Source organism: Apteryx rowi, unplaced genomic scaffold (genome assembly GCF_003343035.1).
Source record: "Apteryx rowi isolate R43461 unplaced genomic scaffold, aptRow1 scaffold_32, whole genome shotgun sequence".
NCBI classification, from domain to species: Eukaryota; Metazoa; Chordata; class Aves; order Apterygiformes; family Apterygidae; genus Apteryx; species Apteryx rowi.
Genome location: NW_020449641.1, coordinates 2,010,328 through 2,026,423, shown reverse-complemented (window position 1 = coordinate 2,026,423; position 16,096 = coordinate 2,010,328). Strand labels below are relative to the sequence as shown.

Here is a 16,096-nt window from a genome sequence, read left to right as displayed (position 1 = left end):
TAGTAAGGTCTGGAGGAGTAAGCTGCTGAAGGATGTACCTCTGTCATAGCAGTAATAAAACACAAATCAAAGGGCCTGACAATAAATCATGATGATTCAGAGATTTGTGAAGGAGAATTTGCATGACAGACTGACAGAATGATTCCTCATCAGCACTGAATGTTTTGAATTATTTTTCTAGAGGAGGTCAACATATGAGCATTTTATGAGTGTTACTCAGTTTCCTAGAGTATAAGTTATTGCAGACAGGGTCTCTGCACACAGAAGGGGTACCTTCCTGTTACTGAAAACAAATAACATTTTGGCTCTAAAATGATAAACTTTCTTGCTGTGTTGATCTTCAGCATAGTTTATTTTTAAGAGAAACCCCAATCAAATCAGAGTGTGACTATGTGCTTATTGATTTGTTGTTGTCTGTAATTATATATTATTATTAAATTTTTCATTAATTACTTATGTGAAATGAAAAGAATTAATGTATTTTAATCATAGCTTGGAATTATGACTGTAAAAACAAGTCCAGAACCAATTCAGGATACTTCTTCTAGAGTCCCCTCCAGATTCAGCCACATGAAATGAGYTGGTTCTATTGTCAGTGATTCAAGTGAATAGTTTTTTTTAACTGCACTGAGCAATTTCATGGTCATTCTTTTTTCTTTCTCACCCAAAAGAAGGGAGTTTTTTCTTTCCCCATATTTGTTGYTAAGGCTTTGTTATGCGAATGATCTTTCTGTTCAACTGCAAGGCCATGAAGGTGAAACCTTTTGAGTTAAACAAAACTCTGTGCAGGTGTAAGAGCTTGGTCATTTGTGTCTATTTGCAGGGGGTAGATGTGCATAAAAGTAAATATATACCTAATGTTTCTCTTCTGTAGCTCTTCATCCGATTTCTTACTTTTTTTATTTTACGCCTATCTGAATATGTAAACAGCGCAAGGTGGTAGTCTGTCATTTTGCCCTACAAAATCCCATGCATGCCTATGGCACTGCATAAATAATAGTAATAGCAGTAATTTAAAAATAAGTATTTCCTGAAAGAGGGATATTAGAGGGAGTAACAACTTGAGAGCAAAACCAGTGAGAAAATCACTTGCAATTCAGTTGTTATGGGGTAGAGCAATTAGCTTCTTGAAGTTCATTCTTCCTTGTGTATTATGCAGTAATTACTGCTGCAGTTCTCCCTGGGGCATCAAGCACCAGCAGAACAGTTGATCCATTGTGAAGTGCCATCTGCAGTGGGCCAGACAAGCCCCGTTGTTTCTTTACTGTAGCTATCTGCAGCAGTTGCCAGGCTTGACATCTGTGGTGGCCGCACTGCTGAATTATGTAGTTTCTGAGCCCAGAAACTTAGAGAAGAACCGTGTGGCTCTTCCGTTAATGTGTATTGTAACCCTAGGCACATGTCTAATGCCTTTGTTTAGATGTGTCCTTGACAAAGTCAGAGTCCCTAAGTAAAAACTGTACTTTTATGTTATTCAAGTGGTGATGGAGTATTTGAAATTACTGTCCTGCTTACTGTGCATTTTCTTAGGTAGGCAATTCTGATATGGACAATGGTTATATAATGCTTTCTGTGTACTTTTCTCTAGAAGATGTGTATTCTGATACAGCTATATTTATGGTAATTTTACATGATTTTATGATTACCTATGAGAAAGTTTGGGGGAAGAAAGCAGAAGTGTTATTCAATCAAACATGTGAGTTAGAAAATGAAAGTTTGACCCCTTAAACAGTGAAATAAGAGATCACTTTGCGATTTTGTGTGTCAAGATTGCTGTTTGGGAATGTTTAAGTATGGGTAAATACTTTGGATCAGATTAGCCCTTAAAACACTAGGCGGTGGCAGGTGGACACTTGACTGACAGATAGGAATGTTTGTGGCTGTAAGCACGTAGCCTCTTGTTCTATATGGCAAATGCAGTATGATGCTTTCTAATAGGCTGAGTTTGTGAACGCGCTCCAACTGTGCTTGGAAGTCCATTCTACTTTTTGTTCTGTTATAGCTGAGATTTTTTCAGTAATATTTACATTGCAGTAACTAAAATTGTGTTTGACAGCCATGAAGAACTTTATTCCAGTCGTCCATATGGAGCACTAGATTCTGGCTTCAATAGTGTGGACAGCGGAGACAAAAGATGGTCAGGGAATGAAGTAAGTGGTATAGTTTTGTTTTTGTTGAGTGCAATACTGTACAAGAAGGAGATATGATAAGAAGTATAGATTTGGAAACATGCTCAGTAGATAACATCTATTACAGCGTGCAAGTTTTGTTGCTCCAGAATAACTTCTGATTTTTATTTGAGAAAAGCAAGCATAACTTTATACTGGATGGATACAAATTTGGAAATAATAAGAGAAATATATAAAACAGTTCATGACCAATGAATTTATTGGAGCATAACAGATAAGGAAAAGGGGATTTCTCATTAAACAAAACAAAAAAGCTAATCACTGTATCATATTACAATGTTGGGTCATCTTCAATTACTCATGAATGATTGTTTCTATAAAGTAAATCAGGACATAAAAATTAAACTTCAAAAATGAAATGGAAGTTTCATCATCTTACTTTATAGCTTTTATTTAAAATGCTAAAAATAAAATCTCTTTGCCATTTATAAGCAATAAAATGGGATCTCCTAGGGAGGAGGTTGTCAATTATTCTTCCCAGGAAGAAGCTCCCTATTCCTCTTGAAAAAACTAGAAAAGGCAGAAGCCAAGACCTAAAGCTTTCCTGCCAGCTACACTCCATATGCCTGCTTGTGCCCCCACCTGGTTTGTTTGGAAGAGTTCTAGAACCTCCACCCTAGGATATTTTCAACTACCTGCAGATATTGCAGAGAAAAACAAGACTGTAGGTAGATAAGTTTTTAGGAAAGCTTAAATATATGTTGTTTAGAAACAATATGCTTTAGCTGTATTTTGCTTTAAATTAGCGTTTTGTGGGCACAAAACAGGAGAGTCGAAATAAAAAAACAAATTGAGAGATAGCAGCTGAGCCAAGCAGCACAAGAAGGTGTTTCCCAAGAAAAATGTGTTTCTTGATTTCACTGTTTGTTTTCTAAAGCCTACAGATGAGTTCTCCGACCTCCCTTTGCGCGTGGCAGAGATCACTAAGGAACAGCGACTGCGAAGAGAGAGTCAATACCAAGAAAACAGAGGTAGCGCAGTCGTAACTAATGGTGGAGGTAAATAGTGATCTTTCTTACTATGTTTACTGTTGTCATTGTTAAAGCTCCAGAATATTTGCTATAAATTGTTTTAAGAGGAAAAAAGAGAAAAGTCTAGGTGGAATTACACAAAAAGACCACTGTGTATACAGGATATTAAGGATGTTGCAAGGTAAAATCAAACAGCGTCAGAATTAAGATTATGTACGAAACATTATCTAAGTCAGCTTCTGCATACGTGCTGTGTTAGTCTCCAGTTACTTCAAACAGTGTTTTGGAATCTTGAATTTCACTGTGTGGAGTTTTGCTGCTTGAGCTAATGGGAAAAACTTGCAGCGGTAGTAAATTGTCCRTGCTCTGTGTGGACCCATGTCAGAATGAGATGAGCAGTTTTGCCAGAGAATTTCATATTTCCAAGCAGCAGAAGAGTGCTTAGATAGAAATCTTGTGTTTCAGTCCAAACATGCGACAGGTATTTCTGAGCGAGATTGCTTTTTTATGCTTTCTCAGTTCATTGCCCTGCAGTCTGGGGGTAGCACCCTTGTATTTGTTCAAGAAGTGATAGTGCTTCCTGGGTTTCTTGATTTCTGCAGTCCTTCATTTGAGCTTCCAATAATCCCCTGCTACCACTGGCCCGCGGTCCAGTCCTCCTTTTGGTGCTATTGCCCAATTTTAGTATTCTTCCAGGTCCTTGTTTCTGTTCAGCCGTTCTCTCTTCTCCCTTTTGCACACTGCTTGTTATGAGATCTCCTTCTCATTCCAACATAGTCTGATTATTTTAGCCTCTTGCCCACCTGCTCCCTGTTTTCCCTTTCCCTTAATGGTTCTGATTCATGTTCCCTATCTCTCTAGTCTACTTCTTCCCATCCCATCTCCCACTCTTCCTTCTCTCTTCCTCCCGCCTCATCTTCTTTTAGTCTTATTCTTCTCTGCAACAATGTTCCGTTTTCTTTTCTGCCTTCTAGAAATATCTGAAACTTTTGGATTGACTCACTCTTACGCATGCACAGACAAAAAAATTTGGTTCAAACAGTTAAATGTGGCAAAGTTAGAAGAATCGAAAGCATGGTGTTATGGGAAGCTGTGGGCAGCCTTAATAACAGGTAGTGCTGCCAGCCCTGCCTCTAAGACTAACTTTATTTTGTTCTTTGGGTTTTGTACACCAGACGTCTCAAAATGCCTCACTAGTCTTAAGATGGAGCACAGTCAGGTCATGAGGAAGAGTATCTGAGGGGGGCACAAGCCACAGCATGCAGCTGTCAGTGGTGCAGCAGATCCTTTCCAAATCTGTGCTCTTAACACAGTTACTAATTTTTTTTCCACCCTCTACTGTATTATTTATGTTTAATAAGCAAGACTGGAAAGATTCGAAACTGAGATGGAGAGTTAATGAAGCCAGAGGATAGAGGAATGCTGTTTTGGATGGTTGCAGTAGCAGAGGAGGTGGCTTTGGCAGTAACAGTTGTGAGATTGTGTGGCAAGGCAAAGAGAAGTCTGTTTTAGACAAGCAGGAAGGCGGGGGGGGAGCAGAACAAGAATGTCGGCAAGAGAGTCTGGAGCAAGTTTGGGGTGAATTTTAAGAACAAGAAAGCTCTGGTGCTCAGAAAAGGGTCTTATACTTTCCCCTGCATCCTCAGCACAGTATTTTTCACCAGGGTAGTTTGCTCCATGCCATGACTCTCAAAATCCCTGAACAGAATGTGTAGAAGCAGTGGTGAGTAAAAAAAATTGCCCTGCATAGTATCACCATCTGAGGGAAAATCCGTAAGTGACAAACTGTGGTGTTTCTTGCTCCATTTCAGTGGCTCCTAATTTGTTTTCTCATTCCTCTTTTTAAAATAAAACTGCTGGATGCTGCATTTTTTATTGTTTTAGAAGTTTTCATTGCTTTCTGTAGTCTTCTTTTCCACATACCTTTTTTATATGTATTGCATTCACATCCAGGTAACTTGGTCATGCTATCCTCTTTTTTTTTGTAGTAGTAGTAGTTAGTAGTAGTACTTGTCATATCCATCTAATTTGTCTGAAGGAGATGAATTTGAATCAAGAGAAATGATTCAAAATGTACACAAATCGTGCATAGTCTTGGTGTCAGTTGATAGGTAATGCTTGCTTTTTGCTATTGAAAAAAAAAATCACAGTATCTACTTACTTTTGCAGTGACCAAAAAACTATCCACAAACAGAAACTTAAAATTACATGCTTGATGTATCTGTTTCTCACTGCTTTTTAAAAAACATTCATTTTATCATTATTTCAAAATCTGATGTTTAACAAATGTTAGCAGACCAGGCAGAATTCAAGAGCTTTCAGGCTGAGCTTTCCCATATGGAAGAAAAACTGTAGGCCTTAGTTCCTGACATTGTTTTTGTTGTTGTTGTTGTTTATTTTTCCCCTCCTGCTGATTATCTAATTCTGTGTGTTTCCTTTGTGTATGTATGTCAAGTGGAACACGATCTCGATCAGATTGACTATATTGATAGCTGTGCCACAGAAGAGGAGGAGGAAGAGGTGAGGCAACCCAAGTGCGTGGACTCAGACAGCCTCAGCTCACAATTCACGGCATATATTGAACAGCGGCGAATCTCTAATGAGGTGGTGCTTTTACTTAAATTAGTTAAGTTCATATGTCCCAGGAAAGCCTTTTGATGGTGTTAATGCTTCTTGTTTTCTTTGGTTAACAAAAAAAAAAAAAAAATCAAAAAATCTAAGCCTGGATTGGAGCAAGAACACTGTGTTGTGCTTTGTAGAAGGTCAGAGTTGGAGTGTTAAGCTACCTGAGTGCCCTTTGGGGTACGTGGGATGAATCTGGAATAGCAACACTATTTTAGCAACAATAGTTTTCCTCTCATGTGGGTTTCTGCAAGTTTATGCATTAGGCATATGTGAAGTAAATGGTTTTTCAAAGGAGTGCTCCCTTCAGAAAATCAGTTGATGCTTCCAACTGGTAATTGATGATATGTAAAAAACTGACCATGTTTACTTGGTAATACTGAATGAATATTGGCTTTTGCAAGGGCAAAATATGTTGATTATTATCTGCATAAAGATGTAGTAGAGGAATCTTGCAACTGCATTAGTTTGTTCATGTTGATTATAAGTTATTTGCCAGTAAACTTACTGTCTTGAGCATCCTTCTAAGTTTAGACTAGCTTAAATACTAGGCTTTCTGAAAAGTCTGAAGATTTACAACAAACAATTACTTTCTCTCTATTAGTCTTGAGCAAGGTTTTGAAATGTCTGGAACAGACTGGAAATGTACATGCTCACCTTTCTGAACAAAAAACATCTGTAGTTTGAGATAAATCTGGCACTAAACTGTTTTACATCAATAAAAGAATACAGTAAGTGAGCAATAAATAAAGTATTGCTAGACAGGTTAGACAGTTCTCTAGACAGCTTTTTACACGTATGTAGAAATAGGCATGAGTAGCTCTGGACATTGTCTTGTTTTCTCCCCTCAAAAAAAAAAGTCTCTCTGTTTTTTTCCCAATGAGTCTAAATCATATCTTTTTCATTTTTGTTCTCAAGTATCTTTCTGTTTAGGCTGGTATGTAATACTTGCACTGGAATGCTGCATTTTAGAAATCTGAATAATATAACTGCACTATAATTCCTGAGAGTCAGGACACATGCACCTGTTTCCCCACAATGTCCTGAAGAGGAGCTTTATTTGTTTTCACATATTTTTCAACAGCATTCACATTGTACTGTGTTAATAATAGCGGCTTTTATTGATTGCTTACTGTATCCAAATGATGTCCTAAAGCAGACAAGTGCAATAATTCCAGTAAATGTACTGTGACTTTTCTTTAGCTCGTGTCATTTTGTTGCTTTCTAGCTGCACAAGCATTAGCATGCATTTGATCAAAATTCACTAAAGTTGCTTTGAAATTGCATGAATTGCCAAAATTGCATGAATTGCCATTTATAGTAGCTGCTGCTGTGAACACGTGGAGAACACTGTTCTCTGTTACAGTCGCTTGGGTGCTAGGCTTTGGAGAGTCTCTTCAGAAATCAAACTAAAGAAACAGATTCTTAGCTAAGTACTGTGTTCCTCTATGTTCTGCAAATCTTAATACCAGTGTACAGACCTACACAGTTCAGTGGCTCATTGTATGTACTGCATGAACAACCTGTCTGAAAAAATCCTTGTTTGTGGTTGATATGCTGGACAATACTACACTGTGCTAAGATTTGAATGTGTCCTTTCAGAGTTTTGTGTATTTTGAAGTAGAAAGATATATGCTCTTGCAGGGGGAATTATGGGTTTTTAGTATCCTTGTAGGAGTCTGGTTGTCTTATTTAGTAGGCYTTATATCATTGTTTACTGTGTTAAAATCAGTGACATGAATATCTATTGGAGAGGCATTCATTTTGCAAGTCCCACAAATTCAATATCAGATCAGAGAGGCTCATGCCATTTGAAGTGTAGGCACAAGACCAAACTCAAAAAAATTATTGGCAATACAAGCCAAAGACTCTTAGGTGTTAAGAGTGAAAAGACATTGATGTACATCCAAAAAAAGCTATTTGTAAGGATCTATCTAGTCATAAAATTTAAGCTATTTACTTTTAACTGAAGCAATGGTTTCTCTAAGAAGACAAGCAACCCAAACACTTCACTACTTAAGAAGGAGGACTATATGCACGATATATACAGGCACAAGTGAAAATTTGAAAGTTCATCTTGAAAAATTCCCAGTTTCTCACATTAACGGTATCAAAAAATTTTTTTTAATGACAAGGGCAATATGTCCCTGTTCCCAGTGGGATAATGACTTCATAGCTCAAATTAAGCTGTGAGCATTCTCAGTTACCCCATCTTTTTTTTTTTTTTTTAAACTCTGTAACCTATCTTTAGGGGAGCATAAAAGTGTTGACTACTGTATCCTATTTTTCTGAAATTCAAGGCTACAGAATCGCAGAAAAGGTGGGGTTGGAAGGACCTCTGGAGATCATCTGGTCCAACCCCCCCCTGCTCAAGCAGGATCAGCCAGAGCAGGTTGCCCAGGACCATCTCCATCGCTGGACTGCTAGCTGTATTGCCATACAGCTATATGTATCTCCTTTGGAGTCTAACTCCACATTTCTTTCAAGTGACGTTAATCATTTTATACCTGCACTGACTTCTCTGCGTAGTTCTTAATAGTGGAGATTTTTAAACTCCTAAATTTATCAGTAGGCATGTTTAATCTTGAAACTAAAGTTCCTGTAAATCACAGGAAAAGATAAAAGTGAGCTTACTTAGTTGGAAATGAACTCATCCCTGAGTTGTTTTGTGATTTTTGGGGGGGACAGAGGGAGGTCAGGTATTTTGAATACCAGTAGTTAAAAATGTTATGCTACAAAGAGATTCTCTGACGTTCATGAACAGTATTCAGAACAYGTTGCTAACTTCATCTTCTGTGTTATTTTGCTTAGGGCTCACCAGTAAAGCCTGTATCCATCAGAGAATTTCAGAGAACAGAGGATACAAGACGATATTTACATCAAAATAGGTAAGAGTATGTAGTAACAGTAATTTTGTACAAAGTTTCATGATGAATGCAGAGCACACATTTGCTAAAAGATTGTGTTTAAAAAAATGACATTTTCTGCTGCTTTGCCAGAAATGTGCATGGCACTTCACAAGTAAGCTATTGTCCCCGATTAGGAATTCATATTCTGATGATGGCAGTGACCAAAAGGCTTGACTATTCTAGAAAAAATTCTCAGCTTTAAATCAATTGGTTAAAGAAATCTGCCAAGTTAAAACACATACATTTTAACTGCTTTAATGTGTGCTTTGGGGGACTGAATTTGTGTTTTGATTAAATAGCTAGTTTAAGCTAAATTACATAAAAAAGACGGAAGGGATAAACATACTGCAGGTTTAGGGGAAACATAAAGGGAGTTACTGTGGAGTAACTGATGTGCTGTGAAGTCATGTTCTTCATTACCTCTCGGTAGCTGTAGTACTGTAGGGGTTTGTTTGAGATTAGTTGGGTGATTTAAAATCAATTTAATTAAAAATGAGCTTTTCTGTGGCATAACGATGGGCTTACATCAGTGGAAGAAGGGAGAATGGGGTCAGTGATGAGAACAGAAAGACTCTATAGTTGCTTAGTCTAACAAAGTAGACCCTTTGAATTCCACTAATATTTTTAAATGTTTGTTTGGCTTATCAGAGGGTTAATGCTTATCCTGAAAAACTAGGTCAGAGTTGGACAGGATATAAATGAGGTGGCTGGGTTTGAGAAGCGATTTCTGGGTGTCTAGTTGAAAGAACAGAAGATAAGCAAATATGTAGCTTCTTGCTAATGCAACTAAAATCAAAAGTGACAGAACCTTAATATGCCATTGAGGTGCCTCGGTATTTTGTGGAGTGAAAGTGGATGTGCAAGAGCTCAGCAGAAAACTGGCTTGATTGTACTAGGAATGTTAAAAAAGAGAAGGAAAACTGCTAGCTCTTAAGTATGTCATTATTTATGCTGTCAGTAGAAATTCATTTCAAYGGCATTCAAAAACAGTTTTCCAAGAGAAAACGAAATCAAGAACAGTGTGTAAATTTCTCCAAAATCATGACGACTTTTTCAGTAAGGATTTTGACCTATGCAGTCAGTGTAGGTAGCTGTACTGATATAATAGWGGGTAACTCCTTCAGCATATGTCAGCATTCTTTACCCTGTAGTGTCCCCAAGGAAGACATGAAATAATGTAGCAGTTTGTCATGTTCTCCCCAAGTGAAGAGAGTATGCTTGGTCTGAAAGACTGGGGKTTTTTATTGTTTTGGGKTTTTTTTTCCTGTTTGGATGTTTGTGGTTGACATGGAAATTCTTAGAGACTTTACAAACACTGGGTTGCATGACACATCTGAAGGAAATAAGACAAGGCCAGTTAGCCAGGAGAGAGCAGCTGTTTACACACAAGATTCTGGCAGACCACACCAATGATATAGGAAACTGTAGTTTACTAAGATGTCCAGTGTTTTCAGAATTTTACTTGGAGGTGGTGATGGATCTTTATGCAGAAGTACTTAATCAAAGATCTAAATGAATTGTAGTTTATTCATATTGTGCTACAGCAGAGTGAAATTCTTAATGAGGCACTAAAAAACAGATCATATTGTTACTGCCTTCAAAATTCAGGAAAAACAGCTATATGACAATTAATTACTATCTTTTATATATATGTTTTAAGCTTATATTAGTGGAATATTTCATTTGTGACAACCACAAGCTGTAAACTGCTTCCACAATAACTCTTTGCAAATGCCTTGGCAGGCAGCCTGTTTTTTTTCTTCACCATACTGGAGCCATTAAAACTCTTGAAGAGTTGAATGTAATGCAGAGTTCTTCTCAAGAGTACTTACATTAGTTGATTCAGTTCAGCAAATACAGCTTGTGCCTGTGGACAGACTGTGGTGCATTCCTGACTCAACCGAGCGGTGTATACTCTGATCTGAATATGGATCTTGCTTCTTGGCACTCGGTTGAGCCCAGTCCTGTCCGTTCAGAACAGCACAGTAATGGATCTGTCACGTGCATCAGTGCTAACTTAAGTGACAGAGAAGACCTGTAACATATGGACCTTCCACATCTCTTGACCTCATCCATGCAGGCAAGACAATTGGTCCGCACATAGACAACAGGGCTGGTGATTTTTGGAAATGCATTGTTAGGTTTCTCTCTTACACAATTGCACCAGGAGCAAAAGTTGCGAAGTTTAGGCTGTCAGAATAAGCTACTCCAACTTCCATCCACTTTCTTTCCTGGAGACAACATAGCAGAGAGCACGCAATAAACTGTAGGCCTTAGGAATTGTTTTGGTGCTAGCAGCCTTCTTCCAGTTGACCGCAAAATCTCTCTTCTGCTGTTGATGTGATAGATATGAGACAGATCGGTTATTATTTACTTGGTGACCTTGATGGCTTGTATCACTGACAGTTAGAAAGTCATCATTTCATCAGTGAACAGATTTGTTCTAAAAGTGTCAAAGATGATGTTTAAAAATAATAATAAATCTGTTCTTTCCAGAGCAGTATAAGGTCCATAATAACCAGAAAATAGTCTTGAAAGAAGCTTTGTGTATTTAAATATCATTTTATTAAGCAAGTTGCATTCTTTAAACGATGAACTGCAGCAGATGGGATCAAACTTGGTATAGCAACATAACTTTTTCAGTCATCTTAAATTTCGTGTTGTTTCTTTTCTAAAGCTAATTGTCTAGGCAATTACTTTTACAAACAGCTGTAATCTAGAAAAAAATTAATCTGGCAATAGTTTATATGCGTCAGTGGCCAATCCACCTTCCACCTGATGTTTACCTGCAGGGATACTGATGAGTTACGAAGACCTGAAACTCTAAATTTGATGCAGGACAGAGAGCAACACCAAGTACTAAGGAATTTTGTGGACAGGACCGAGAGGTAGGGAAGAGAAGCATGTAGTTTCTGTTAAGTAATTTTTTTAAACTATCATTTTGCTAAATAACGATGGTAACCAGCTGCTCCATTATGTGAGGATCGTATGAAAAGTTCCTGAGTTGGTTACTTAATCAGCTCCTAGATTATGGTTATTGAGGACTGGATGTGTCAATATAGTAAGCCAAATGTACAATCCTATTGATACATCTTGAGCTGTAAAAGAACTTTGTCTCTGCTTCTGAAGTGTGATAGAAACTGTTGTCCAGAATCGATCGTTATTGCAGCAGCTGGTTTAACAGCTTAGCTTACTAAATAGTTGCTGTTCTGGAGTTAATGAGATTTGTGCATTGCTGACAACTGATATATGAAAAATTGCCTATATTTAAGGTAAAAAGTATACTTACTCTTCGTTTTTTCTTTTGTCAGACCCTTGGCTGATTCACCTTACTTTCTCTCTCTATCAAGTCACCACAGTCAGGTAACACATTGAACTCCCTTGTTTAATTCTTTTGGATAAGCTTGACAGAAAAACAAATTTGCTTTAGCCACAAGGCGCGGACAGTTTCTGTGTATTCCACCTTTCCTTCCCTTTGTAGCTCTGTCTTTACAGCCTCGTGTGTTGTTTTGTTCCAGGTGCCTAATACAGACTCTGAGCTGCACCACAGGCACATAGAGCGTACCCGTCGGGAAGCCCAGCTAGCAGTTCTTCAGTACGAGGAGGAGAGGATGAGAACAAAACAGATCCAGAGAGAAGCTGTCCTTGACTTTGTTAAAGTACCTCCTTTTAATACCCATTTGATACCAAACCTTTGTCTTTTCTGGTCCCTCAATGAATATTAATTACGAAGAATGTTAAAACTTGTACATTGCACCCTTGGGCATGCATGATATTTTATAAAGCAATTGGAGAAACAGCATTTACTTCCATTCACGGTTGGTGCTATAACTTAACATGGACAAACCTGGAATTAGGGAGGAAGAGGGAATAGATTTACCCAAAATATGTTTGTTGTAAAGAATTCTGTTTCTACACAGTGGACCTCTCATTCTCCCAGTTTTTCATCTTTATAGATGTGACAGGGTTGGTATAAGGAAGGAGGAGTCTTTATTTGGGAAAGCTCAAAGAATTTTAAACAGAAATTTGGCAGAGAAGAAAGCAGTCATACACGCAGGAAGATAATGTTCCCTGACCTATTTCCATATTTTATGATGCAGAAGTAAGTTATCTGCAGGTAAAGGAACAGTGCAGATTTATGACACATCAGCTGCTCTGTGGGCACTGCCTCTCTGCTTTCTCTTTCATTGCAGCCAGCATGAAGTAGTCTACTCTTCTTTTGTAATTCCCTGTAACCCGTAATATAGTTTACCACGCAAGCTTGTTCATATGCCAGTTGATTTAGATTTGTCTTGCTGTTTACTGCTCTGGTGACCAACCAAATCTTGCATCACAAATTCAAGAAATGTTACAGTTAATACTTTAGGATTAGGTTGGTCTGCAAAGAGGAAAAGAATATTATATTGCATCTGTGCAATGTATGATGTTATTTTAGGAAAAGGTTTTTAACTGCCTGAAACTAGGCTTTTCTTTAATACCAGCTCATCTCAGCCCCTCGACAATGCTTTGCAGAAAAGCTGCCTTTATTATAGATTCAGCTCAGCCTTTCAGTTGAAGGCTTTTAGGCATTTAAGATGCATTTTGTTCATTGATGAGCCTTTTTTGTTTTTTGTTCTGTTGCCTTTGTTATTCATGAGCACTTTATTCTCAGCAATGATATTCCTTCCTTTGGTTATATTTTGGGTTTATTACGTATCCTTAATATGCAACAACGATGGCGGGGGGTTGCTTTTCTATGGTGTAAAAGCTTTTAATCAAAAAAAAAAAAAATTAGTATCAGTGAAGTTTCAGCTCAAAGAAACTTGAAATTTCCCCAATGCCTGTTTTATTTAAAAACTAAGACTTCCTATCTTTTAAAACACTTCTAAGTGGTGCTGTTTTGTTCTGAGCTTATGCTTCTCTGTCACATTCTTTTAAATTGATCTTTCATTATTCCTTTTTCTCTATAGCAAAAAGCATCCTTAAGTCCTCAGAAGCAAAGTCCTCTGGATAGTGAGGTAAGACTCCTGTAAGAATTTCGCTACGGCTGGCAGCATCTGAACTCTTAGCACTCTCGGTCAAAAATATTTTCCCAATTATGAAGAACCTTTCAGTCCTGGGCTATAGCACATACTTTTTTCACACTTAAGCATTGGGATTTTTGCTTATGGGACCAGTTTAATGTATTATTTCCTTGTATTCATGTAGATTGCCTGTCTGAGAGTGTTTTGTTTTATTGTGTTGTTTTTATGTTTTCTGTGTTCTATATGGAAAATACATTCCATGTTCCATTTTAAGATACTCCTTGGAAGCAGTACAGTTAAATTTCTACAGGAGTATCAGATGAGTTTTTGTGTTACAATCATTTCTCCTTCAGTGATCAATTTTCTCCCATTTTACTGTGTTTAGATTACTAGTTATTCCAGAAAAATTAAGCATTAGAATTTTGAGGGTTATCAGCAAAGGGGAAAAAAAGCAGCTTTATTTTAGTGTAGTTTTATAATGAAAGTAATAAGCAAATAGAGGGGAAAAAAGTCGTATAAGGCTCAATCTTCTAAAATATGCAGGCCTGAGCCAATGTCATCTATTCACTTTCTGAATCACATTTCTGTATAGTAACACATCTTTCTCTACCTGCCATCCCCACTTTCCTCCAGGGGAAGATAATTCACCTGGCAGTGTTAATCAGATCARTAACTTTAACATAATACACTTAAATACTACTTTAGAAGCATTTTCCAACTTATTCTTTTTTTTGAAAATTACCCAAACATGCAGTATTTGAAATTTTTTGCTGCTTTGCTTTCTTAATGTTCTTCTGTTCTGAACTTACTCTTCCAAAGGGTCCTTTGTTCTACCACAGTAAGAATTGTGAATACATAGTTGTCTGAATTTGCTTGAGACAACACAGAAAGCAGAATAATTAGTTCCTGAAGTGATAAGAATACACTGTAATCCATGGGTCATGTGGCTATATATTCCTATGCTTTCTTACCTTTACTTACATATACTGTGTGGAACTGTGGAAAAACTGCCTCAAAATGTGGTAAACGGGTCATACGTATTCCAGAATGTCTGTCTGTTCACATACTGTGTCATTCTGTGTGTTTCTGACATTACTCCATCTTTCCCACCTCCCAGTGTCCCTTTCCATCCAGAAGGTCTCAGCATACTGATGATAGTGCCTTGTTAGTGGTAAGAATCCTGCACGTAATGACCTTTTTATGTGGCAGATTCTAGAACATAAAAATAACGAGATGTTATGATTGTCTCAGATTAGACCAACTATTTTAGAGCTAATCTAAATAGCATAAAACATGACCATCTTTGAAAAATGGCTTGGCTATGAACTTTGATACCATGAATACTACTATGATGCTTGTACTGCCAGCAATTTCGTGGTGATATAGTGATGTTTTTCCATAAAATACTGACAGCTTAGCTTTTTGCTGAGAGCAGAAGGAAGTTACTGATAATGAAGAACAGATTTTAAAATTCAAAATACACCTCTCATAGGTCCAGTTTGATTCCTCCTGTGTTTAGCTTGCATCCTAACTGATGAGCTCTTCGATATTAAGTAAATAATTTTAATGCTTTGCATATAGCCTTCTGCTTTAACTTGTTTACATACTGCACACAGTGATTAGAAATACTCGGTATCTTGGTAACCATATCATAACAGAGGAAAAACTGCTCTACATACCAACGCTACAAATCATACAATATTCCTCATACCTTTTTATTGTTTATCAGTGACAAAATCTAAAAATAATCTATTCTGGACACTAGAAAAATTAAAACATTTATATATTCACTTCATGTTTTATGCTATTTCTTCCTTTATGGTATCTTAGCAATATAGCATAATTAAAGAATTTAATGCCATAATCCTTGCCTATTAAAAAAAAAAAAAATCACCAGATTTGCCTGCTGTTGCATGACTGCATGCCTGGGGTTTATTTTCTTAATCCATGTGCTTCTGTGATCTGCCTAAACCTTCATTAGGCAGTGCTCTCGGGTAGAACGCATCTCATCAGAACATGTTGGTCAAGGTATTTACTGTCTCTCTATTCAGATTTTTTGGTTTTCCTGCTATTGCCTGACTAGCACTGTGTGGGAGAGAGAAAGAAAGCTCATATAATACCAGAGAGTGATTCAGTTGTGATCATGCATGTGCCTCTTCAGAGAAATCACAATCAGTATATAAAAATATGCTTTCCTATTTATATAATAAGAAGCAGGAGAGAAAAGAAGTGACTTGTGTTAAGTGTTGCTATTCTGTTGTCAGTGAACTCTTCTTTGGAAATGTGTTTTAAAGATGCCCATATGGACCCCGTTTCTATTTGATTATGTGATCCCATTGCTGTTGTAAATTAATATATTGAATTTTAGGTTATATACATGCTTTGAAGTTTTCAGAAATTCT

General features: G+C 37.3%; 1 protein-coding gene across 6 annotated transcripts in view; it reads left to right on the top strand.

Annotated features, from left to right (window-relative positions):
* Positions 1 to 16,096, top strand: part of LRCH3 (leucine rich repeats and calponin homology domain containing 3) — a 71,152-nt gene that overhangs the window by 35,120 nt on the left and 19,936 nt on the right. For 3 of the 6 annotated variants that reach the window (XM_026070881.1, XM_026070880.1, XM_026070879.1), the window contains exons 7-14: positions 2,057 to 2,150; positions 3,067 to 3,187; positions 5,616 to 5,764; positions 8,594 to 8,670; positions 11,484 to 11,579; positions 12,003 to 12,054; positions 12,210 to 12,350; positions 13,641 to 13,688. In XM_026070881.1, coding sequence (XP_025926666.1) covers positions 2,057 to 2,150; positions 3,067 to 3,187; positions 5,616 to 5,764; positions 8,594 to 8,670; positions 11,484 to 11,579; positions 12,003 to 12,054; positions 12,210 to 12,350; positions 13,641 to 13,688 — 778 coding nt within the window. Of the gene's footprint in view, positions 1 to 2,056; positions 2,151 to 3,066; positions 3,188 to 5,615; positions 5,765 to 8,593; positions 8,671 to 11,483; positions 11,580 to 12,002; positions 12,055 to 12,209; positions 12,351 to 13,640; positions 13,689 to 14,811; positions 14,866 to 16,096 lie in introns of all 6 variants that reach the window. The other 3 variants (XM_026070882.1, XM_026070885.1, XM_026070884.1) reach the window with 3 other exon arrangements.